This window comes from Protobothrops mucrosquamatus, unplaced genomic scaffold, assembly GCF_001527695.2.
Source record: "Protobothrops mucrosquamatus isolate PMUCROS unplaced genomic scaffold, P.Mucros_1.0 scaffold7, whole genome shotgun sequence".
In the NCBI taxonomy this organism is placed as follows: domain Eukaryota; kingdom Metazoa; phylum Chordata; class Lepidosauria; order Squamata; family Viperidae; genus Protobothrops; species Protobothrops mucrosquamatus.
In genome coordinates, this window is record NW_015386394.1 from 3,698,319 (window position 1) to 3,725,538 (window position 27,220).

General features: G+C 37.6%; 1 protein-coding gene across 1 annotated transcript in view; it reads left to right on the forward strand.

Moving 5' to 3' along the window:
* LOC107282382 (histone deacetylase 5) overlaps positions 1–27,220 on the forward strand; it is an 86,280-nt gene that overhangs the window by 5,641 nt on the left and 53,419 nt on the right. The window contains exon 2 of the mRNA XM_015810152.1: positions 16,679–16,750. Within this exon, the coding sequence (XP_015665638.1) occupies positions 16,679–16,750 (72 nt within the window). The remainder of the gene's footprint in view (positions 1–16,678; positions 16,751–27,220) is intronic.

Here is a 27,220-nt window from a genome sequence, read left to right on the forward strand (position 1 = left end):
GTCTGTTCTTCTTGAACATGAGCTCCAGAGAGCTACATAGATAGCTTTGTGGGGACCCAGCAGCTGCGATCCTCCTCATCTCCAAAAGCCTGCAGGACCCAGTGGGATGGGGGGAATGTAGCAGTGTCCTTACAGCCAGTTATAAAGATGAATCCATCCAAATTTTGTGCGCGTTAATATGGGGAAGCTGCAGCAGCTAGAACTTTAAACCAGGCCATAAATAGCTTTGGATGGAGAGTGTCAGTTGTAACGTCAATCAGTTGCTAAATGCTAAATTCCTCAACTTACAACCATTCATTTAGTGAAAAATTTACAAAAAGTTACAATGGTATTGAAAAAAGTGACTTATCACTGTTTTTCATATGACCATTGCAGCATCCCATGGTCACATGATCAAAATTTGGATGCTTGGCATATTTATGGTTCATATTTATGATGGTTGCTATGTCCTGGGGCCATGTGATCATTTTCTGTCAAGCAAATTCAATCAAGTAAAGCCAGATTCACTTAACAACTGTGGCAAGAATTCACTTAACAACTGTCATCTTAGCAACAGAAAATTTGGGTTCAATTATGGTCATAAGTCAAGGACTACCTGTATCAGACTTGCAAGATTCAGTTAATGAAGTCTTACCATAAAACAGAATTAGCTCATTTGGTTTCGTTCCTATCTAATCTACCTGGGAAGGCTGACATTGGATGTGCTGAAAGCGAAGCTATCTTTGGTCCACCATTGCTTCCCTGGTAGTTCATTTTCAAACAAAATCTTAATTTAAACAATGCATTTATGTTTTCATAAATTGGTGGATAATTTAATTTAATTTGTTGTCGAAAGTTCCGCATAGCTTTTCATGTTAAGGATTAACAGATCTTTGTGGGGACTTCTTTAAAGCTGAACATCTTGATGAGTTGTACTTCAAAAAGTTTCTTGAAAGCCATGCCTACTCCAAACTGTGAGGAAATTGATTGTGGTTTCATCAGCAGCATATGGTTGTGAAAATGCCTGATTGGAAGGATGAGATCCAAGTCACAGCTTCACATTCCTGTCCAACCACAAGCTCATTGATTGATCTTGTGCCAGTTCCTTCTTTTCCAGTCAATTTCACAAGATTATTGTATAGCTAAAACTGACAAGGGCTAGATGATGGACTCTTTCTTTACATTGTAAATATGAAATCATAGAGCAAAAGCAATTTGCATATTTTCGAAGCTTTCTTTTGGTTCTGTTTGTTCAGAAGGCAGCCTTCCTGGTTAGTTGTAAGATTTCAGGCTTCAATCCAAATTGAATTCATCCAGATACCTATTTTTTCCCTGTTAATTTTGTATGCAGCAGAGATAGTATATGCTGGTTTTCTCTTTGAATCAGTTTTTGATGCCCATATTAAAACCTATCAACAAATTACCAAGAGGTACAAGATGGCAGTTGAATGGTTTCCATAGCAACACCACATTTCTGTCTAGTTTATTCCCAGTCACAAACATTCCCTCTTTACGAAAGCTAGATCAACTGGAATACAGCCTCTTTTGTTGCCGCTGAGCCCTGCGGATTTAGCTGGCATGTCTAGATATGTTCAGGTGAAGTAAGGTCTTTCTGTCTGCTTGTTCGTTTTTTTTTTTCTTTTCCTTTTAGTCCTTCTCCCTACTATACTTTTGTATTACACATGGTGGTAGAAATAAGCTTCCTATTTTCCTGAAGCTTTTTTCTTGTGTTTGGAATGTTTTGCATAAGCTTACATTGACACTTGCAATAATGCAAAACCAAATCTGTTATTATTATTTGTCTGCATTAGAAAAAATCGCAAGGAGAGAGGGAATGATGGGTGAGCCTTATGTTGTGCTGAGTATTTCTACCTAAATACTAAATCACACTTTTTTTTAAAAAAAGTACTAAAATGTATCAGAATGCTCCAGAATATGGAAAGAGTACATGACTCTCATTATTAGGTTGGGAGCTGTACTTTGGTAACAGTACACAGGCTTTGCATACAAGAAGTCTGAAGTCCATTGTACATGAGGGTTTCAGATCAAAGGGTCATGGAGAAAGGAATCAAAAAGACTGTGCTTAAAACTGTGGAAGTTGATGGCAAAGTGAATAAAATACTGTAATTTGGCAAGAGCAATGCTATAGGTATTCCTAAGGCAAGAATATTTGAGTATTACTGAACTACAACTTGCAGCATCTTTCACTAGAGCTTCTGGGAGTTGTAGTGCAGAAATAGCTGGAATACCTTAGTTATTCTGCTGGAAAGCATAGCTCTAGGCCATAGGATTGTGGCTAAGGAAAAGAGCTTGCAAAGAACCTCCCAATGTGTATATGAAATTTAATTTTTATCACTTTTTTCAAAAGTCCAACTTTTTTCTTTTATTAGTGACTATTACATTAACGAATATAGGTGGGAGGGGCATAAGATACATAGCATTGTGAAATACCTTTTGATATCTAAATTTCAACTTTTTCACGGATGCTTTAAGACCTTCTGCTGTGAATTATTTTCAGTGCTCATGTAGGTGGATGGAAAAGCAATATTAGCATGAATTAAATCAATACGTTTCTCCCATCATGGAATAATAAAATTACTTGTTAAATGTTTTACATTTTTATTTGGTTTCATTTTGCAAAGCAAAATTCCTACATGTCTTGCCAAAAGCAACATAAGAAATTTATTCTGTATTCAGCATGCCACATATTGTGGATTGGAGTAAGGGAGGGATGATGAAAACTATTCCAATAAATAGAGATCTAATCTTTGGAACATTACCTTTTTTTTTTTTAATTTTTATTATTTAAACCAACAAGACAAAACAAAACATAACACACATATATACACAGTATATATTTTAACAGCAATTTTGTAACAGTAATCTTCTATTATTTACATTTTCCCCCCCTTATTCTTCTTTAGAGTATTTGTCCTTGTTGCCCCATTATTTCTTATTTGCATTTTTCTTCCTTCATACATTATTATACACACATTTTCCACTTTTAACCTTTCCACATTTATTCTCTCTTATTTCTACTCTCCAGCCAGTCATACCACTTGTGGAACATTACCTTTTATACTAAACATTCAGCAATAAAATTTGTAAGTCAGAGGTTAAGTCTTAGTACACTTAAAGTGTTGACATTTTCATATGTTAATAAATTAACAAGGCAGCACCAAATTCTCCCCACTCAATTTGATCCAGAGTTGAAACTCATTTAGAGGGGTAAAACATAGCAGTTAAGACATATGGGCAATTTCTGCTTCTTAGCAAATTTCAGTATAGTTTAACACCTCCAGAAGCCAGTTTTTCCTTGCTGTATGGCTGATCAATCATTTGGGAGAAAAATAAATGGTTCTGTGAAGCAGAAAAACAGTTTATTTCAGAATTGCTGGTCAAAAGATGAAATCCCTCCACTCCTTACCAAGACATCTGGACATGGTGAAATATTTGGGGAGGGGAGCAATGGGACTGTGGTAATTGTGTCTGTTGTCTAATTTTTTTGGTCAATCTCCAGGCTAAATAATTTATAGCATGTGGTGCCCTTTTTCTTTTCCTTCCTTCAGTAGCATCTTTGTGTAGTACAGTGAGGAGCACTCTCTTCTCAGCTCCAAATTTATTTGAGCATTGAAGCAAAGGCCTAAAAAAAATCCATCTTTCTTCTTTTCCTCCATATTGTAAGCTGCTATTGGCTAACTTTGCCTTCCATCTCTTAGGCTACAAAGATATTCTGTATATTTTTAAAATGATATTTGTCAGAGGGGGGGGGGGAAATCCCATCCAACTTCATTGTCATTCAGTGCCTTTTCAATGACCAACTATTTTAGCATTTTGTTTGTTCTAGATAAAAATACTCCATTTTGTATTTCAGTAGGAAAATTGCTTATCAGGCAAAAATAAAAACATTTAAATTTAACTTTTATTTTGGCAATCTGAGTTTGTTTCATATGATTTCATGAAGAGATCAGTGGTCTTGAACGAGGTAGGCTGTAATTAATTTCGACTCCTGGGGAATGACAAAAAATTGTTGCCTAAGTCAGCTTCTAACCAATTCTTGCCACAATGTCCAAGAACAAACAAAAAGTAATATTAAGCTTCCTTAATAGAACTATACAATTTTCAAAAAAAGTACTTCACAGCATCAGGGGGGTATAAACAAAGTGGGTTGTTTTTATTGTTAAGGTAACCATATTGCTAGCAAGGTTGCGTTTAGAAGCTGTTTCTGGTTGTTTCTATCGTATGTATGAGAGTGTGTGCATGTACAACCATTTCATGAAGTGGTTGCTTTAATGATACAAAAAGAGGCACTTCATATGTACTCTCCTGCCTGCAAAGCACTTCTTGCATTGATTATGCACAGCCTTCCCTACTAACTTGTAGGGGAAGAAATGGAAAAAAAATAATATTCTATGGGGCTGGTTATTTAATGGGAAGTGCAACTTTATAGACAGCTGCAAGCACCACTAGGTGGTGCTGCTCAAATCTGGATGGTGTTTGGGGAGATTTCTCCATGGTTTTTTTGCCCTTCATTTCCCCAGACTTTTCATTATTCACCCACTATTTTGTTATTGTTTTCTGTACAATTGAGTACAGTTTGAGGCAAAAAAAATTATCTAGTGAAAGGGAGAGCAATAAGCAGGTCCTTCTACACTCAAGTCATATTTTTACTGTGTATTGCAGATCTTGTTTTACATAAGAAAGTGAGTGCTGCTGAAGCAGACCAGAAAACCCATCTCTTCTAGCATTCTGTTGGATGTGGTATCCAAACAGATGTTGTTTTGAAGCCTATAAGCAGGGATTATAATTATCTATAAGCAATAATTGATCTAATGCAGTGTTTCTCAACCTGGTTGAGGAATTCTGTAAATTGAAGTCCATACATCTTAAAGTTGCTAAGGTTGAGAAACACTGATCTAATGTGTTTTCTGTGCAGTAAGGTGGTAAGTAACATGTTATTCTCAAGCACTGCCCTCTTTTAATCTTAGTCTTTCTTCCTTTCTTATTTGTGGTATATCTGTTTGGGCAAATTATCCAAGCTTAAAATTTGCCTTTAAGATGATTTACATTCCTCTAAACTTTGAATGACTTTATGCTAGAGTTATGAATACCGTAACAAAAAAAAAAGCTTTATTCGTATCGGACAACCAGGTACAAGCACCCACATCATGGAATCTTATAAGACTAAAAGAAAGGCAACCTATCATTGGACTCAGAGTTCTCAGAGTTTTTCAGCCTAAGGAAAAGTAACAATCAAAACATTTACAGTATGTTTTCTAAAGGTTTATAGCAATAGATGCTGCAAATGATTTGAAGGAGAAGAAAAATCAGATACTTATTCATATTATTTTTAGGGATCTTTTCCCTTCCCATTTTCTTATCTCCCCATCCCATCCTATCCTATATTTATAAGCAATGATATAGTCGTGACTTTGTTACTAAGCTCAAAAATTCGTATTTCATTTTCCCCTTCATTATATTATGAACAGTATGATTACACTTTACTTGGTGAGTTCTATTAATGCTGTATTGAGCATTAACTGTACAGCTGTAGTTACTATTGTCCATCTATAAAAACAAATTTGTGGATAATACAGGTAGTTCTCCAGTTACGACCATTAGGGTAAAAGTGGTGATATTTATTAAGCAAGATGGCCTTGCTTTATGACCTTCACCCCCTGCTCTTCTAAGATAGTGAATAAATGACTGTGTGGGTCATTAGGTGGAGTTCAGGGATGGGGGAGACTCTGGGAGTCCTAGCATAGGCCCAGGTCTATCTGCCACAGAACTCCCAAGGCCTCCCACACTCTCTGAGACACCTCGTGTTCTGCTTCCTTCCTCTTAGGGTCCCCCAGCCCTGGAGCTTCTTCCCTACCCACCAAGTCCCTGCAAGCCTCCTGCCCCCACTCCCCGATCCTCACAGGGCTTGGGCCTCTCCCCACCCTCCATCACAATTGTACACTTATCTCTTGAAGCTCTTCAGAGGTCAGAAGAAGGAAGGGGAACAGGCTGCTCCTTTGCTAGGCCACATGATGCAATTCCAGAATCCATCATTTTCTGAGCAGCCACATTGAAAAAAATGTGTTGGTAGAGCAAAGCAAAGCAGTCCATTGTTGGCTGCATTGTGCACCCCTGGAATCATCCCCATTTTCCTAGCAGCGACATTTCAGTGTAACTGCTTGAAAAATGGTGTCTACTTCTAGGATTGGACCATGTGGCCCAGCAACAGAGTGACCTATCTTCCTTCTCTAGCCTGACTCCTGAGCTTTGGGATTCTATGAAAAATGAGTGAAGAGGAAGATATGATGTCCAGTGGGGTGGGAAGAGGCCGAAGGCCTGTGGGGACTCGGTGAGGGGGATGGGGGTGGGAGATAGATAGGGTCTGCAGCATCCTTGTAGTAAGAATGAATGGCATCAGGGGTGTTGCAGTGGCCCTTAACTTTGGACTGGTTTATGGGTAGCTTTGGGGGGGGGTCTGCTGTAACTTTAAACAGTCACTTACTGACCTGTCATAAGTTGAGGACTATCTGTAAATGTTGAAATGAAAAAAAACAAGAGAAAAGTAGCAATCAAACTGAAATTACCTATAGCAATACAGCTTGCACACATAAACAAATATGAGAAAGAACAAGGTAATTGAAACTATGCACAGCATCTCACTCCTTTGCTAAACTTAGGAGATGGATAAGTCCTTCTCCCCAGAGTACAATAATTGAATGGCAGCTAATCATCCCTCTTACTCATCAGCCAGTTGAAATGGAAATAAAAACTGCCTCATACCACCTTATTCCAGATGAATAATATACTGATTGGCATGGTTCTCTAGAACAGGGCTTTTCAATCTGTGGTAGCGTACCACTGGTGGTACATTGGCACCTGGAAGGTGATACTCTTTACGATGGGTTGAAAAGCACTGTAAAAAAAGTGTAAAAGTGTAGCATGGGTATGAGCTGAAGCGGCATAGCAACATAGCAAAGGCTTGTGGGAGAGCCAGCTGGAGCTGTGGTGTTGCTGTGGCTCTGCTGAGCACCCAGGATCTGTGGGGGTTCCAGCTGACTGGCACTTTTGGAAGCTACACGCAGCCTGGGGAAAGGAGTCAGTTGCGGCTACAACGAAGACAAAAGGAGGAGGAGGGTATAGACATGCCTGCGGGATGTGTACAGTTGGCCTGGGACCGCTCTGGAGACAGCGAGGGGCCAGCCCATCCCAGCCCGTAATCAAAGGAAAACCTCGAATCCAGCAGGCCAGAAGGCAGCCCAGCCACCATGCCCCTCTGGTTCCTTCTCGCCCCCTGGGCACAGATCCAGTTGCTGCTCCTCACCATAGCTGGGCGGGACTTGCAAGTACCTCCGTCCTGCAAAGTGGCACTCCCACCCGCCGCCATGCTGGCAGCCCCGACTAAAGGCCACACGATTTGCAACTTGTCAGGGGCGCTCAGAAGCTGCCCAAATTTACTCTGCAATTTTGGGGTTGGAAAGTGGAAGGGCAGCGCCACATTTGCAGGCCTGGTGGCACCTGCTGAAAAACCTGCTTCCCCACCCCCCCAACCCCCACAGCTACCTCCTTCGGAGCTGTCCTAATTCTGACAGGGGCCTACCGGCATTGCGGCGGGCAAGAGCGTTGGGTGAGCCATGCTTTGGAGGATGAAGCTGGTGTATCTATGCCAGCAGGCCTATCAGAATCAGGACAGCTCCAAAGGAGGTAGCTGCGGGGGGCGGGGGGGGGAAGCAGGAGGCTTCTTCCTGAGTCTTTCGAAACTGTGTTGGTTTTATGGGCAGTTTCTAATGCAGTTAAATATTATTAAATATAATCCTTATTGCAATATGATGTGGTCAGGTCCATTCTAACATCTTATTTTGCTACATTCGTAAATTATGCTGTATAATATTTCAGGTTGCAGAATTATTCTCTACATTTATCTCTTTGGTAATTCATGCATTTACAATAAGATTGTAACTACTTCCTTATGATTCGGCCACCATTTATTCAAGATTAGGTAAAAATCTTACTGCCCTGATTGATCTCTTCCTAGAGTAGTTTGATAGTATATTAAGGAATTCTCCCTTCCTCTTCTCTTTGGCCCAGAATTGCTGAATGCATGAATTTACTCATGAGCTTAAGGTGAGAGACTAAATGATTTCATGGATGCAGTATCAATGCCCACAATTAGCCCTAGCAAAGAAGCCTAACATCATCACCATCTCAACATACAGCTGCTCCTTGTTCTCATATGCTTGCTTACCTCCATGCTTTTATGACTCGTGGACTTCAGCTCCCAGAATTCCTGAGCCAGCTTGGCTGGCTCAGGAATTCTGGGAGTTGAAGTCCACGAGTCATAAAAGAGCCAAGGTTGCCTACCCCTGTTCTAGTGATTCAGATTGAGAAATCAGCAAGATGAAACTTTGGGACTGTAGAAGCTTATTTTCCAGCTCTGCCCAATAGCATAGGGAAAAATAGGTTCCCAATAGATATTTTGCCCAAATACTCTGGCAAAACCTTAGCTCTGTTTGGCTATGTTTTACAGGTTATTGCATATTAATGTATTAGTCTTGGGTTAAAACTCTGGACCATAGAACTAAATTCTATGCTTAGAGAATGGTTCAGTGGACCTTACAAACCCACTAAATTAATTAAGTGAAATGTTGCTGAGTTAAGCAAGATTAAGTATGTCATGGAAATAATCCATTATGTTTACTACATTTGCAAAGGGAAGAATGGCCATCCTTGGCAATAAATAAATATAAAAAAGAGTATCCAATTGTCATGCAAAGTTATCTATACATATGTTGAATTGATTTTTCTTTCTCAGAATAGAGCTAAAAGTAATGTGAACCAGCATTCTGGGATGTGTATGAACTCCAGATTTCTTGTAGGCCATGAAATGCTCTGTCTGTTTCCTTTGGCCACAGTTTTATCCTGAGTTATTACCTCTATCAGGACAACTGCCTTATTTTTTTAAAAACTTAATATGCTTCACTAGTTTATTAACAACATCAAGAAGTGAAAACAATATTTTTCAGGAAAGTGCAGCACAATCCGAAGTGTCTGGTTTTTATTGTAAGACTCCTACTGCTTGGCTCCTGCAGTAGGATCTTGCCTCTGATCTTGCCTTTTGGTCTTAGTTAGATTGTGATTGCACTCTTTTCCATTTATCATCATGTTAGGTGGGTGGGATATTGTACAATTAATGGAAGCATAGGTGTTCCGAAAAAAAGCAGAATTGCAAATGGAATTTATGAATGATGTGCTATTTTTGAACTTGACCCTATATGCAACAAATCCATTGAAATTGCTAGTTATGTGGATTATTATAACTCAAATAATTTGGGATATGGATTTATTTATTTATCAGATCAGATTTCAGGTTTTAATTGTGCTTTGTTAAGTGATGGGTTAGGAAAATATTGCTGACAATTGTGGTTCCTTCTTGTTGCTGACTTCCCCTGTTTCAAGAGAAAGTAGTGGGTTAAGCAAAAAGGCATGACCTGATAGGTTCTTTGTGTATATATTGTAAAAAAGTTATTCATTGTAAATCTTTCTACTATTGTGTGCGATTACTATGTGCTTTTAGAATTATTACTAATGGAATTACGGTATGTCTCTCCCCCCCAACTAAAATGATGGCCAACTAACTTATAATACTGACTTTAATCAGTTATTTTAGTTGTAGTTGCTAAATGAAACTTCTTTTTGCAGTGACCGTATATGTTTTGTTACTGGGAAGGAACATCATAAGAACATTTTTGTCTTGCTTGTGAGCTTCCCAGATCCTTCTGGTTGGCTAATTTTAGAATACCAGACTAATCAGGTATAATTAGGTTTCTTACATTTTATAATGTGAGATAACTGGGTTTTTGATATCAGTACAATCAATGATCCTCTAGTTGCATTCTCAGATTAGACTGCACAATTCTGTGGAATGATGCCATACCAGAATGCATGACAAGGTAGCTAAGAGTTTAATTAGGTATTTATAACAGCAACTCTAGACAGCCCAGCTTAGCTTTATAAATATAAACCAGTGGAAGATAATGTTACAAAGCAACCACTGGTCTGTCTTGACAAAATAAGAAATACCATCACCAAATACGCAGCTGTTTGGAAAAACGATGTCAGCTAAATTTCTGAATTTTTTGAAGAATGTAAAAACCATACTGCTTTATAGTTTGGATAGGAAAAATAAAATTTCAGCCACAAATCTATGAATATGCAGTGATTTTACGTTTATTTTTCCATCTATGCTTTCATTTTTCTTTGTAAATTGAATATTTTACAGTGTAGGTTATCTAGAACAGAAACGACTCCTTTATTCCTGAGTCTAACAGAGAACATCACCAAATATATATCTTCTAAACAACAAGGTTCATCCTATGCACTGAGAAGCAAAAGTGAAAAATTACACAAAACAGTGAAGTAGAAAATGAAAATTCCTCACTGAGAGAGATATTTGTTAGTTATTGCATTCAATCTTGCTTGCTGGCTTCCTAGGGACGTCTGGCTAGGCACTGAAAGAAAGAAAAATATTTTTTAAAAAGAATCACAATAATGTGTATTCATCACAGGGAAAGTGTTGCTTGGACTTGTCCTGGGACAGCTATTCTCTTACATCACTCTGTTTTTCTTCTTTTATAAACAATGGGAAGATATTCTCAATCTTTCTTAAATAAGGTATTAAAAGAAGGGGGGAGTGATCTCTGCTGGTGATATAAACCTGCAGATCTATACACATGAGTAAGAAAGGAAGAACAAATAATCCTAGAATAAAAAAAAAGTCAGAAACAGGAAAAAAAAGTTTAAAACAGTGTTGCATTTAATAAAGACAAACTGCATTTTTAGCTGTACCACACTTTTCTATATTAAATATTTTTAATTTTTTTTGCTTATCTGTTTCATTCTTTTGTTTGCTATATTTGGGAACTTTTTGTTCTTATTTCTGCAGTACTTGATGCAGTTTTCTTTTTTGAGTATTATTGGCATTTGGGCAATTGTTTATTGCATGACAATTGCAATACATTCGTTATGGAAAAGCATTTCATACTTGAGTTAGATTTTTGTTTTTTTAAATACAATTGATGTGTAGGAAAATATAATATTGCACTAACAAAATCTGTGTCTCTGTGTTACTGATTTTTGGTTCCCCAAGATAGATAAATAACAAATAAGATTTATCTGCCTGTGCGATGGTCTGTCTATCTATCTTCCTCAAATACCCTGTTTAGATTTTGAAAATAAAGTGCTCAATGAAGTTGTGCACACATATTTTTATTTTATTGCATTACCCATGGCTGGTAGGGATTGGCTTGGTAAAAAAGCCTTGTGTGTGACTGTCCATCTAAAACTAAAATCAAGGCCTTAGGGTGTGGTGAGAGGGATATGTAGTATCTACTTTCCTTGTTTTGTGACACTCTCCTTTGACTTGATCCAAAAGGCTAGACATGCAAGGAGAAGTGTGTGGATGGATGAAAGGGCTCCAATGGTTTCCCATCCACTCATGTCTACATAAATAACTTCTCTGACGTTGTCTAAAAGGACATGAGGTGGAGTGTAGACAGAGGGACCGAGTAGGCTTAATGTCTATAAATAACACAGGGCTATTTTAAAACTCTGGCTTTGAAATAACATGCTGGTAAATACAGGCCGTGCTCTTGACCTGCCTAGAAATATCCAAATGGCTGCAGGGATAAGCATGCTCTGATCTATTCCTGTAATATGTGAGATAGGGAGAACGAGCAAAGTAATTTTGGGTACATAAGGGAGAAGCTATAAACAAATAGTCCTCAACTGAAAACCGTTCATTTAGCAACCGTTCGAAATTACAACGGAAATACTAAAAAAAGTGACTTGCAATTTAGTCTTCATACTATGACCATCACAGCATCCCCAAAGTCATGTGATCAAAATTCAAGTGCTTGGCATAGATATATTTATGATGGTTGCAGCATCCCAGGCTCATGTAATCACCATTTGTAATCTTCACAGCTGTCTTCTAACAAGTTAGTGGGGGAAGTCACTGGGGGAAGCTGGATTCACTTAACAACTGCATGATTTACTTAACAATCAGATAAAAAAAAGTCATAAAATTGGCCATGTTGCTTAGCAACAAAAATTGTAGTCATAAATTGAGAACCACCTATACCAAGTCAGACTATTGATAATACAGGTAGTTTTTGATTTATGACCACAATTGAGCCTCAAAGTTGCTAAACAAGTCAGTTGTTAACTGAGTTTTGCCCCTTTTTACCTTTCTTGCCACAGTTATTAAGTGAATTACTGCAGTGTTAAGTTAGTAGCACAGTTGTTAAGTGAATCAGGCTTCTGTGGGACATTGCAGCCGTCATAAATATACACCAGTTGCCAAGGGTCCAAATTTTAATCAACTGACCATGCGGATGTTACAACAGTTATGTGAAAAATGGTCATAAGTTTCAGTGCCATTGTAACTTTGAACAATCACCAAACAAATGGTTATAAGTTGAGGACTTCCTGTACTTAGCACAATGTTGGTTATATTGGGTTGGGAAACCTAGGGCATATGCATCTTTCTGCCCATTTACCTAATGTTGCCTATTAATAGTACTTCTCCAGTATTTTATAGAGGATTAATTCTAGGCCTATCCTTGTACTGTAGGGAATTAAACTTAGATCTTTAAGCATGCAAAATAACTGAATTGCCATATGTTTCTAGCTTTCTGGGTCAGATTGGTATTATAATGGAACCGAGAGAAGTTAAAAGTTTCTCTGTCTTGAATTATACAGTCTTCCCTATTTTAATTCTCCATCTGGAAAATGGAATTGTAGTGACCTATTTTGCAAAGCCACTCTGCATCTGAAAATGATCCAGCAATCCACTACTGCGTACAATAAGCACATTAAGCAATTCTGCTATTCTGCTCTAATGATGGTATGGAGGAACTTAACGTAAAATCTTGTACATAAGCAGAGAGAGATTCCTGCAGATTTCTGTAGCCTGATGATTTGCAGTGAGGGAACCCAAGAGGGAGAAGAAGAATCTTTCTGATTACAATAAATACAGGTAGCTCAGTATATTTAATTGTATTCGTAATGGGTGACAGGAAGGTTTGTTTGTCTGTTTGTTTAACTGCGCATAAGCAACTCTGGGCAGCGTATAAAGATTAAAAGACAAAACCAAAACATATAGCCCCTGGCACCAAAGGATAAAATATTAACTCCACTCCCAAAAAACACATGCTAATTTACCGTCCTGTAGCAGAGCTAATCTGCCTTCCTGTCATCCGCTCTAAGTAAACCAAACCAGAAAATCAATTCCATAGAAAGACCTGGAACTACTTTTATTGAAATTAGCTATAATAACAGCATCTTACAAATCTGATTGTGCTGTAGCTCCTCCCCAGTCTTATATTTCAGTGCATCAGGGGTGGCATCTGCCTGAGTAGCTTTTGAATACTGTAATGTTGTAAGTGGCTTACAACTGTTTCTGGGCTCTTTACCTAGGAAACAATTCTTGCATATTTCTATCAAGGTAATTTTCCTTATTTTGATCCAAATGTCTGAGAAAACAACCAGGTCTCAGTGCCTTGCAAAAGACTAACAGGGTTGGGGGTCATTCGAATCTCAGGATGGGGGATGTCATGAACAAGCACTGGCACTGAGAAGGCCCAACTCTGAGGTACAATAAGGTGACATTGTTTGATAAAAGCGCTGTGTAGGAAGTCCTTTTTGCTAAATGTGGTGGGACAAGCTGAGACAATGGAAGAAAGGTGGTTCTGCAAATAGACTAGCTCTATGCCATGTAGGCTTTATAGGTTTAAATTCAATGAGAAAGTATTCTACCAAGTTTAGAATACCAACTTTACCCCCAAAAAAACCTATTGAAGAGAAGCAGATATTGGTTTTAGTGGGGCAACAAATTGACTTGGCTCTGGTTGCAATCTATGGTTCCACCTCTCAAATCTCCAATGTCAGTTCCTATTCTATGCTGTAGGATAGGCAGATCCAAAGAGTAGGTGAAGTTTGAGGAAGAGCTATTTTTAAAAGAGACCTCAGAAAAGATCAACAACTTGAACCTGTTGGTTTAAACTGCAGGCCTCAGATCTATTGCCATGTGATCTGCTCTTAAGGAGAAAGAACTTCATTTCTTTTTATAATCTATGATTTCAGTATCATGGGGAAGTATGTAGATAATGCTGCTTTACCAGCAACATTAGATTAACTCTCCATCTAGTTCAGAAGTGTTGCTACTGAATCATTCTAGTTTTTTCCTCCCTTTATTATTTTTATAAATAACTCAAGGCAGCAAACATATCTGATACTTCTTCCCTTCTCCTATTTTTCCCATAACAACAACACTGTGAGGTGGGTTGACCTGAGAGAAGTGATTGACCCCAGATCACCCAGCTGGCTTTCATAACTAATGTGGGACTAGAACTCACATTCTCCTATTTTCTAGCCTGATGCCTTAACTGGTAGACCAAACTGGCTGTTTATTAGAGCCCATAAACCAGATGCAGCCCCTTACTTAGTCTGATAAGTGTGCAGATTTACCTGGTTGTATTTACTTGTATGGAAATATTATTAGGTTAGTATTTTGCTGTAAAAGTTTGTTCATTGCCATTCCTTTATTCTAAGTATATTCAGTAAAACCTTCAGTTATTTCCACGAACTATCTTGAAATATTGTATTCAGAAAAGGAACAGAGGAAGTTTAATTAACTTTAAAACATTTTGTACTGCAAAGAACATTCTCATGTTCTTTAAAAAGTATAGTTCATCTTTTGTGGGACTGTGTTATAGGATTTAGCAGAAATGAAGTAACTGATCTTCCAGATGATGTTGGATTCCAAGTCATGTTGTCCCCCAGCTAATATAGTCAATGGCATGGTATCATGAGAGTTGTTAATAGAGAGCCATGTGCTGTGTATCTCTGCTTTTATGGAAGGGATGCTAGAGATATAAAAAGTGTGGTTGTGTTTAATGTGGTGATGGGGAACAACTTCTTTCTGATGTCTTCTTACAGCTGTCTCCAATCTGGGTGCCTTCAAGATGAATCTCAGCTCCCAGTAATTCCCTAGACAGTTTGGCCATTACTAAGAATCCTGGAGATTGGTCCACACACTTGTAGAATACCCAAATTGACTGCAAATATAAGAACAGAAATATAAAATCAGCAATTTCACTGAATTTAGTTTCCTATCTCCATGTTTATCTGTTCTTCAGCTAATAAAGTCATTTTTGCTCTTTTGTCAGAATTAGCAATGTTTGATGAATGTTGCTGTTCACATCAGCCAAAATATAAAACTCATCTGATTCTTCTAGATCAGGGGTGTCAAACTTCCGGCCCGGGGGCCAGTTGCATCATACAGAGGCCACGCCCACCCCAGCTCCAGCAATGCAAAAAAAAAGTCACGATATGTCGCAACATGTCATGTAACACAGCAAGTTTGACACCTGTGCTCTAGATAACTCTTTAGGAGCAGTGATAATAAAGAATACATGTTACTACACATAGAATATATAATTTATCCAAGACCCAGACTTTTTGCTTTTAAGGACATAATTGTAGTTATGGTTGGTTGTTGTGGGGTTTTTTTTTCTTCTTTTTCTTTTTAGCAGATTGTATTCAGCTTTGTTTTTCTGCAAATATGGAGTCAAGATTATAGCCTTTGGCATTTTACTGCAGTTTTTTCAATGATCTCTGTGCTCAAAAAAGTGTTTTAACCAGCCAGGCAATGTCTGTAGGTGGACTCTGGCATCCAGAACACAGAAAGGGTCATTCCCCTCCCTTTTGTTCTTGTGTCGCCTTCCTTTTCTTAGTTGGCAGGCGGACAGACTTTTCCTCAGGGAATCTTTTTCCTCTGATCCCGGTTGAAATCCAGCTTCTGATAGGCAGGCAGCTCCTTTTGCCTGAACCCTCCCTGCTTGGTGAAAGCTCAGCTGAGTTTATTTATAGCTGGTTCCTCCCTGACATTCTATTTCAGGTCACCCCCAGCAGAAGCCATCTCATTTGGTGACTGGGTTGGGAAACAATTGTGTGACTGGAGCGAACTTTTGCATCTTACAAAAATGGGCCCCTTCTAAGGAACTGTTGCTCTATTTTTCAGGAACCTCTTCAAAATAAACCTATCACTTTAGGGATGTTCTGTTTTTTAGAAACTTCTCCTGAGATCTAAGAAGATGTTGCTAAATCTGTCCTTTTCAGAGTAAAATAAATAATGGCTAGGTTATAAGTCATTTCCTTCTTTTCCATTATCATTTCCCTCTGCCTGTTCCTGTGTCTTGCAAGTCCTCTCCCTTTCAATCTGGTGTGGATGAAAAAGTTTTCACCTCTGCTGCTATCTTCTTGCAAGGAGATTTTCATCTGCAAGTATTTTTGTTTTCTCTCCTGACAGCTTTGATTTATTCTTGGAGATTTCCTCGCCACTGCACCACACCATTGCTGTGAAACAATTTAACTTTTTTAAGGATAGTCTTCTCCAAGGAGGATGGATGCCTGCATGCTTGCAACTGTTTTAGGAGATGTTGGATGGTTTGAGCTGACAGTCTAGCATAACAAGAGACACCCCTTGAAGGCTTTAGTTGGGCAAAGGATTGTCATCAAGGCAAACTGAAGTGGAATAACGACAGCGCATAATCGTTCTTTGGCATGCTTCTTGTATCCTCAAAGTGGGGACTGCCAGAGATGTTGCAGACAATTTATGAAACTGAATCATGTTTCTCTTCAGATGGAGTTTCTGGACGTGAGCCATCGTTGGAACTCCTGTCACGGGCACAGATCCATGCCATACCTGTGGCAGGTAAGCCTTATGCAGATCTATGAAATCTGTCTTTAAACTAACTAAGGTTAAAACAATCAAATATGTGGTTAGTTTCTGATCTGAGTGGCCGGGATTTTTAGCTGAGTTTGCAGCAAAGGGACATGGCATTTCATAAAAACAGGCCCATAGGAGACAGATGGTAGATCAAATGTGCAAATATTGCTTGCTCCTTGAAATAATATATACAGCTCTTCGGTATGTTTATATTCTTAGTTATATGTTTTCACATTTCCTTGTTGAAAGTAATTAAAAGATTGTGGTAATGATTTAATTTGAATCAAGCTTGACCCAAGAACTTAGCCATGAATATAGGCAACAAAGAGTATTTCTAGTCATAGGAAGAGTCATGGCTTTTCAACATTGAAGAACTGCAGAAGCTTCTTGTCTCACTAGAAAATTAGGTACTGACTTAGCAAAGTTGAGGCCCTGCATATTTTTTTTAAGAAATCCATTAGTAGAATTATGTCTTCCAAAGTTCTACCTTACCATTTGCTTTCATTGTTTTGCTTATTACTGAAAGACCTCAATAAAAATATCTTCATTTGTGTATGCTTTTCATTATTATTACATATAGTTATATTATATATTCCATGGACAGGCCTTATAGTTATATTACATATTCCATGGACAGGCCTTATGGCATCCTAATTTGAAATATTGAAAATTAGGATGCCATGCTCAACAAACAGAATTTGAGGTTAGCCTCGAATTTTAAAATTAAATAGAAGTGTAATTATTTTGCTAATCCAAGTTAAATGTGGAAGTAGTTTGAATATCTTCTGGTTAATTCATTCCTTTGATTGAGATTTGCAAAATACATAGATTTGATCCCACATTGATTCCAGTGTTTTTCGCATAAGGCATGATTAGCAAAAATTGGGAAATAAGCAAAAAAGAATATTCTATTTGTTGGATTTTTTTTTTAAATAGAAGATGCATTTCAATTCAAAATGAAAAAGCATCTGGGTCCTATTTAGAATCTTACTTTGGTTCCTCCTGTTTTTTCCCCATAAGTTGTATTCTGTCAACTGTAAAAATACTTATACAAACATGATCTTAGTTAATCTCCATAGATTATTTATTTTAAATGAAATTCAGTGGTGGAAAAAAAGTAAGGTTCTATATTTAGGCAAGAAAAACCAAATGCATAGGTAAAGTATAGGTGGTACCTTGCTCAATCATAGCAACTGTGAGAGGGATCTTGGAGTCCGAGTAGACAATCACTTAAATATGAGCCAGCAGTGTGCTGCAGCTGCCAGAAAAGCCAACACAGTGCTAGGCTGCATTAACAGAGGGATAGAATCAAGATCACGTGAAGTGTTAATACCACTTTACAATGCCTTGGTAAGGCCATACTTGGAATACTGCATTTTGGTCACCACGATGTAAAAAAGATGTTGAGAGTATAGAAAGAGTACAGACAAGAACAACAAAGATGATCATGGGATTGGAGGCTAAAATATATAAGAAACGGTTGCTGGAATTGGGTATGTCTAGTTTAATAAAGAGAAGGACGAGGGGTGACATGATAGCAGTGTTCCAATATCTCAGGGGCTGCCACAAAGAAGAGGGAGTCAAGCTATTCTCCAAAGCACCTGAAAGCAGGACAAGAAGCAACGGATGAAAACTAATGAAAGAGAGAAGCAACCTAGAACTAAGGAGAAATTTTATGACAGTTAGAACAATTAATCAGTGGAACAATCTGCCTCCAACACTGGAATTTTTTAAGAGACTGGACAGCCATTTGTCTGAAATGGTATAGGGTTTCCTGCCTGAGCAGGGGGTTGGACTAGATAACCTCCAAGGTCCCCTCCAACAACAACAACAACATCATCATCATCATCGTCGTCGTCATTATTATTATTATTATTATTATTATTATTATTATTATTATTATTATTATTATTATTATTATTGTCCTACCTTTTAATGCATTCATATCACTCAGAGATTGAATTCATTTGATTGAAGAAAATGACTTTCCATATTTCCTCTCAGCTGTCCTGCAACAAGCTGAAAACTATTTGAAATAAATTTGATGTAATGAAAAAGATACAAATCAATTTTGTATTGCAAAACATGGAATGTCTAAAGCACAGCACAGACTTGGATAGAATCTTATTCTGTGAAATAATTAGCCCTTGTTTGATCTACTTATGTTTATACTGTTATGAGCCCCAAATCTCCCAAAGTATTTAGGACTAAAATATTTTCTAAAGCACCATTGTTGGGGAGACCCATGAGAAATTCCTCTGTAGCTGCCTGCTTTTAAACAGAAAATGAATGTGGCCATCCATGTATTGCAGAGGTAGAGGACAAGAAGACGTTATTCTAAACTTTTGCATATGAGTTTGGATCAAAGTTCAAATACTTTCTGTGACAATGTTCTCCAACTGTGATGGATTCATCCATTGGTAAATGTTTGTTTGTTTGCTTATTTATTTATTGGTTGCCATTAAGAGCAAAAGCCCTTTTAAAACTGACTTCATTGATAAATAACAGTCATCATCAATGCAACCCAACAATAAAAAATATTTAACCAAGAGAATTCAATATTTAAAATATAATGACATAATTGATTATTAGAAACCACAATGAAGAAGGCCATCAAAAATAAATGGATCTTCAGAGCTTTCCTCTGTTGGAAGAAATTGTAGAAAAGGGTCTCTTTCCTTAAATTCCCAATTCAACCAGTGGAGAAAGGAAGATATGAGCAGTACAATATTTATAGTTCAAAATTATTTGAGGTTTTACAACTTCAAACCTTTACATTAGAAATGTTGTATTGGTGTCATATCTACTTGGTGCTAATTGGGTGACTCCAAATCATCTTTCAAAGGCAAAGTTACATGAAATGCATAATGGTAAATCTAGTCATTGTGCATAGATAATTGAGATAAAGTCTTCCATTGACAAGTCTACTCTATAGCACCAGCCTTTTTCAGTCATTATAGATTTCAGAGAACTTCCATGTGTGATCCTGTCTAATCGATTGATTGATTGATTGATCTTATCTAAGGTTGTTAACGTCTAGAGGTAGAAGGGTTTGGTTTTTTTTGAGATGAAGTTGAATTAATTCACCTTTTGATATTTACCAAATTGCTTTTCTGTATTATTTCTGAAATAAACATGGGGGAATTGACTTCTGCTAGAGATCGTTTAGAAGTAAATTGTTAGGATGGAATATTGACTGAGAATACTCATGGATTTTTCCTAACTCAGTTACCTATTACTGGAGTTAAAAGAAAATTTCCTTACTCTTGGGCAATTTTATAGACATTGTAGTAATTTCTTACAGTTGTCGATGGTTGTACAGTAAATAATAGAGCAGTAATGGTACAATATTTAAGGTACTGAACTATGATTACGCAGGTTCCATCATGGAAGCTTGTAGTGATTTTGAGCAAATCTTTATTTTTCAGCAAGCCTAATCCCCAAGAAGATTGATGGATACATCATACGCTACTGTGAGATTTTGAAGGAAAGATAGATACAAATCCAACAGTAAAGTAAATATATATGCATAGGTGTTCAAAATGTGCATATTTTGTGTCTACACTTCATATTATTCTGGAATATACTGATGTAAAATCGATTTTGTTGCAGCGATCATGATGTGCTGAGAAGGTTGACAATGGAACATATTGCCCAGGATACTTATATAATAGTCTTCCTGGGTAATTTCATGATTGGTCTATACGTACGACAAAATGCAGTGGGAATGAGGCAGTGGAATGAACTATGTCACTTCAAACTACGGGTGGGAGTTCACCTTTCTGAATCAATTTTAAAACCAAATGCAAAACCCAAGCTTTCCTTTCAAGTAGGAAACTTAACAGAAAAGAATTTCCCTATGTGATTATTTCTTACTTGTAAGATTTATTCTGTGTAGTATGGCATCCAAAAATGTAATCTCCACCTGCAGTCTGAAATAAAAAAATCAGAGGAAATACAATCCTTCAGTATGACAGCACTCAATGTGAACTGGACTGAAGTTTTGAAAGTCATATTGATCTGATAGAATAAGAAATACAGAACAAACTGAACCCTGGAAAGGGAATCACAGGTGATCTATGTTTCTAGGAGTTTGACATGACATCACAGAGAAATAAACAAGGTGAAGCATTTAATAGTAAACATTGTTAGTTTATTGTTTTTCATATACCATTGTTCTGGTCCAAATCAGAACCAGTTCTGAGTTGGTCAGATATAATCAGTGGCACTTTTGTTTGACAATTTATTGTTTTAAAAATCAAAAGGAGAAAATAGTGGAATGCTTCATTGTTTCTCCAGCATAGCTGGCAATTTTTAAGGAAAGTCATGTAACTTCTCATGATTACGGTAGACCAAGAATGTTCTGTTGGATCTCCCCATTGATATATAACTTTGGGCAATGTACTGTAGTTGGAGTATCTGTTGTATGCAGTGTTATGGAAACAGACTTAGACGTTTTAGTACTATGGAGTTACAATTGTTTAGAACAGGAAAGAGTTAAATGGGGCAAATAAACAATCAAGAAGAAAGGTCTAGTGTTGGTTTGGCTTGCTTTAGTTTAGCTTAGTTAGAAGACTAAACAGGATATATTGGTGGTTTCATTGAAACAGTTGGCAGGCTGTACTGGAAGAAGGTAGGTTGCATAGTTCATTAAGACAGAATGGAAAAAACTGGGTGATCTTTTCTCAACCTGAATAAGAAAAGTTCACTAATTTCTTCTCCTAAGGGATAATACTGCATAGTTCAGATATTGTCCATTTTGCTGCCCACTCTCCTTTTCCTAATCCTCACACCTAATCTGATTCTGGAGTCCTCTGGGCTACAAGATTTCAAGCTGTATGCCTTAGGTCTGGGACTGGAATGAGATCAGAATGTTGTGGGCTTATCCAAGATGATCTCGGGTCCAAACATATGATAGATACAGGTTTCACATTGGAGCAAACAGTAGATTCTATGAAGATGGAATACCATATGACCAATCTTTTGCCCTAATCATATCACTTTTTAGTCTTTATAAGAATTGTTGATTTTCTTACCCTCTGCAGGGATGGAGGATTGGTTATGATGTCCATGTTTGCTGAAGCTTGTGTAAGTCTTTGTTTTTATTTTGTCTGTATATTCTCAGAGGCCATTTTCAAGGTTATCAGCATCCTTTTGGGAAAGAGGGAAGAAATATTTCTGCAGACACTGTAATATGTTTGTGGATAAAATTGCTCATATTTACTTTGAGTCGGATGCCACTTGGGCATGGTGTAACAAGATGGTTGGGGCAATACCCCACAAAGTCATGGGGATACTTTTGAAATTATGGGGCCAATGGAAGTAGATAAGGCTCTCTGTAGAACACTCTACTTGGTTATAACCAGCAGTGTGTTTGTCTGAATGTATGAGGTGGTGTTTTTTTAAAATTATATTGCATCCCTTGAAAGAATAAAAAGAATGAGGAATAGTTACAAAAAACAGAATGAAAAATAGAACATAAATAAAAAATATGAAAGAAAATTGGATGACATTCTCCTTTTTTCTCAAACCATTAATCATTACTTAAATATTTATGCTATGCTTTTAATATGCAATATTAAACACCGGGGATTTTTGCTTATATCTGTTTAAATCATTTCATCTGTTATTTTTAATTAGTTTCTTGACTCTTTTCCTAGAAGCCATATGCCATATGTCTAAATCTGCCTTGCTGTGCAACATGGTGTATATCTGGGAGATATCCCTACTTAAATTTGGTTGTATTATGGCTATACACTGTCATATTTTGTTTTGTCATTCACCAGCATGGTCTCTCAGTCTTGTTACATTGTTACATTGAATGTTTCATTTTTCCTTGGGAGGTGATTAATGCCCCTTTGGTGGATGGAGTTGTCAGTCATTTTGAAGGAAGTTGATTATTCCTGAATATATCAAAATGGAATTGTTTTGGACTCCAACCTTCTGCTTTGGGAGAGATGATGGGGCTACAGCTACAGAGGATCCTAAGTAAAATGGATCCCTTCCAGATAGGTTCAGAATTGGACATGGTTCCAAGAACTGCATTGATTGCTCTTGTAGATGACCTGCCTTGGATCAGGATGGGCAGAGCGCACCTTTACTGACCCTATTAGATTTTTCAACAGCATTCCATACTATAAACCACGGTGTTCTTCTGGATTAGCTGCAGTGACGGGTTAGGGAGCTATACTTTATGAGGTTCTATTCAAGCAGCAAATTTGTGAGCACCTAGAAATGAACATAGGGGACCAATAGAAACCAACATGGGTTTGTTAAAAACAAGTCATACCAAACAAATCTTATAGCCTTATATGACAAAGAGACTAAATTAGTGGACTAAGTAATTGTTATGGATAAAATATAATTAGATTTTAGTAAGGCATTTGAGAAGTAGACCACAGCCTACTCTTTGGTAACATAGAATAATGCAGGATAGACAGTACCACTGCCACATGAATCAACAGTTGGCTAACTAACCAAGTTCAACATGTAGTCCTCAATAGAACTACATCTACATTAAGGGAAACATGCAGTGGGGCACTTCAAGGTTCTGTCTTGGACCCAGCGTTCTTCAACATCTTCACAAATGACCTAGATAAGATGATTAAAGAGGTACTCATCAAGTTTGTGGATGACACAAAAGCTGGGGGAAATTTCTGTCACTTCAGAAAATAGGCCCAAGATTCGGAAAGATATAGACAAACTTGAGCATTGGGCCCTACCCAACAAGTTGCAAATCCAAGGTGAGAAAAGCAAGGGCCTGCATTTAGACAGAAAAACCAGATGCACACATATAGGATAAGCAGTACCTGGTGCAACAGTATTGCCTGTGAGAGGGATGTAGATTCTTATGGCTCTCACATCTTAGGTTTGAGTGAACAAATATACTGCAGCTACAGAAAAAGCTAATATAGTCCTGCATCATAGAGGGATAACATCAAGAACATTGGAAATGACAGTACCATTCTACACCACATTGATGAAAACACATTTGGAATACTGTGTCCAGTTCTGGTCACCACAATGTGAAAAGGCTGAGGCCTTAGAAAGAATGCAGAGAAGAGCAACAAAGATGAGAAAAGATCTGGAGACTAAATCCTATGGAAAAATTGTGAAAGAAACTTAAGCATGGTTAGGATTAGGGTTAGAGTTAGATTAGCCAAACCCTTTAATCGTTTTAAAGAGATTAAACTAAGACCAAAACATATGAAGAATGGTTTGCAGGATTGGATTTGGCTAGTCTAGAGAAAAGAAAACCAAAGGAGGGGGAATGATAGCAGTATTCCAGTATTTGAGAGGCTGCCCCAAAGAGGAGGGGGTCAACTTATTTCTCTAAGCACCAAAAGGCAAGACAAGAAACAATGAATGGAAACTAATCAAGGAAAGAAGCAACCTGGAATTAAGGAGAAACTTCCTAAGAGTGAGGACAATTAACCCAGGGGAACAGCTTGCCTTCAGAAGTTGTTGGTGCTTCATCACTGGAAGTTTTTAAGAAGAGACTTGTCAGTCACTTGTCTGGAATGGTATAGGGTCTCCTGCTTGAGCAGGGGGTTGGACTAGAACAGTGGTGGCGAACCTATGGCACGCGTGCCAGAGGCAGCACTCAGAGCCCTCTCTGTGGGCATGCACGCCATTGCCCCAGCAGAGTTTGCCAGAGTAGCAAGCATGTGGTGTTTGGAAGCGACAGGGCAGGAAGTAAGCGAGCAAGCATGGCGAGGGACTTGCGAGGGACTGGCCCCTGCCGCCCTGGCCCCGGCCATGCTCACCCAGTCTGCCATGACCACTGCAGCCATGCCCATCCAGTGGGCCACGCCCCCACACACCCCCTGAGGGGACCACAATACTGATGCAGCCCTGGCACTTTGCGATAAATAAGTGGGTTTTGGGTTGCAGTTTGGGCACTCGGTCTCTAAAAGGTTCGCCATCACTGGACTAGAAGAACAATCTTGTGTCTGAAGGCTGTGAAGGATTAGAAGAAACAAAGCAAACTTAAGTTGAATCCCAATAAGAGGTGCTCTTAATAGGAAAATAATCTGATTGTATCTCAGCTTCTAGATTTACTCTGGATGGAGTGGCACTTTCTCTGATAGAACATTCTTGCACCTTGGTGGGTTGATTATAATTATAATTGTTTTGTTTAAATCTAGAGGCTCTCTGACTCCAGAACTATTTTGGTCTCTTACAGTTAAAAACAAAACAAAACTAAAGCTTTTGGGTAGTAGTTGGAGGCCATGGCCAACAAATCTTTTCCCAGATTCAATTTTTTCCATATATTTTATTGATTTTTTAAAACATAAATCACTTAATAGTTGGTAAACAGTGTGTTTGCTGGGTTTACATTTGTAAAGAAAAATCATTAACAATTGGTTTCTATAATCCATAAAACATATAGTACATTTAGTTGATTTCCCCTTTTCCCCAAAATGTCTTCTTTGCAAACCTTGAAATAATACAGTTCTTATTATTTTGATAAATAACAGTTACATATATGATTTTCCCAATATTCCTAGAAATAATGATCACATCTATATAATATTTCTTTTCTATCTAATCATTCTGGTTGCCTCATCTTATATCCTATTACAGTCTTTATTTAGATTTGTTTCTCCCATAAAGTTCAAAGTATTCTTGCTGGTTAAGATTTTCTCAACAGTAAATTACATTTAAAGATTTAAATCCATTTTTCCCATATAAACCATCTCAACACTTTTACATTTCTTAAATAATAGGTAAAAACAGTTAAGAAAAGGAAAAGAGAGCAAGTGTAAACTTAAAAAGAAAAATACTACTTAAAATATATATTCCTCCTAAGCTAATATATGTTCATTTCCAAAATTTCTTATTCTTTTTAACCATGATTAAAAATATATTTAATCTTTAAATATTCCATTTAATGTGCCTAATCATCTAATCCTTTAACTCTTACTCAAAACATTTTTTTCTTTTTTATACATTATAATTTCTTTAAATTCAGACACATTTAATTATCTAAAACATTTCCTTCATCTAGGCCATTTCAGCAGTATTATATTACTTATATCAAGAAATAAAATAAAGGGGGGAGCATACAGTATTATTTAAGAAATTCATCTCTCTTAGAATGACATATGTATTCAGAATTTTTTCTATTAACCATATTCTTTTTTAAATATTCTCTCTGGTAGATCTCATCATCTATTTTCTTAATTTTCACTTTGATCTTTTTCCTTTCACCAGTATCTTTCTTGATCAATGTGTTTTGTTGAATCAAAAAGGGTTTCCATATATTCATGACTGTTGCTGTAGGTATAAGAAGTAAATCAAATAAAGTGTCTTCGTGTGTGGCTTTTGCCTTTCCATGTTTCTTGAAAATGTTTTTCTTTTTCTCCTTTGCTTCTCTTATCACTTCCTTTCTCTCTGATGTTTTCAACATCTCTACATTCCATTTTATCCAATCTGTTTTTTTTGTCCTCAGATTTATTTTGTAGTCTTAAGGGATGAGTTTTTTCCATTTCTTGTAAATTTTTTCCCACTAGGATTAAACCATGTTTTCTTGCTTTGTTAAGTTCCGTCTTTGAGTCTCTATTTTCAGTTTTATGTCCACTTATTTGTTTTGTCTGCTCCTTCGCTGTTCTTGTTTCCTGGAAGTTTTTTTTGTTGTAAAGTTAACTTAGAGATAGATTGATTTGTATTTTCAAAGTTATTTTGGATTTCTTTGTGATTTGAACTCAGTGTTATTTGAATTAATTGCAGTATACTATATATTTCCTCCTGAGAAGTATTATGTTTTCTTGGTGTGTTCTGTCTACATGTCTCTGATCCATGATGGCCAAAAGTTGCAGTTTCCCTTCTTATCTGCAAATAGCTTTAGAGTCCCGGCATGTGGTCCTCAATGAAACTGCATCTACATGGAGGGAAGTGTGTAGTGGGGTGCCCCAGGGCTCTGTTCTAGGCCCAGTGCTCTTCAACATCTTCATCAACGATTTGGACAAGGAGATAGATGGAACTCATCAAATTTGCAGACAACACCAAGCTGGCAGGAATAGCCAATACTCCAGAAGATAGGCTTAAGATACAGGAGGATCTGGACAGACTTGAACACTGGGCACTATCTAACAAAATGAAATTCAATGGTGAAAAAAGTAAGGTTCTACATTTAGGCAAGAAAAACCAAATGTACAGGTATAGTATAGGTGGTACCTTGCTCAATATTTTTTCTCCCCCCCTTTCTTGGGCTTCCTGCGGCCGGACTCATCGCTTTGCCTGGTGATGTATTCCAGGACAGATCTGCTGGTCCTGCGCGATTCCCCCCTCGCGCAGGCCTGGCCCAGTACCATCTCAAGGGCCTACCTCGATGAAGGGGTGTGGAGCCCCGAGAGGTGGTACGCAGCAGATAGAAAAAAAGCAAAATTGAGGACTTTTTTAGTGGGGTGTTTTAATAAATTTTTAGGGGGTATGGGGGTGGTTAGGGGAGGC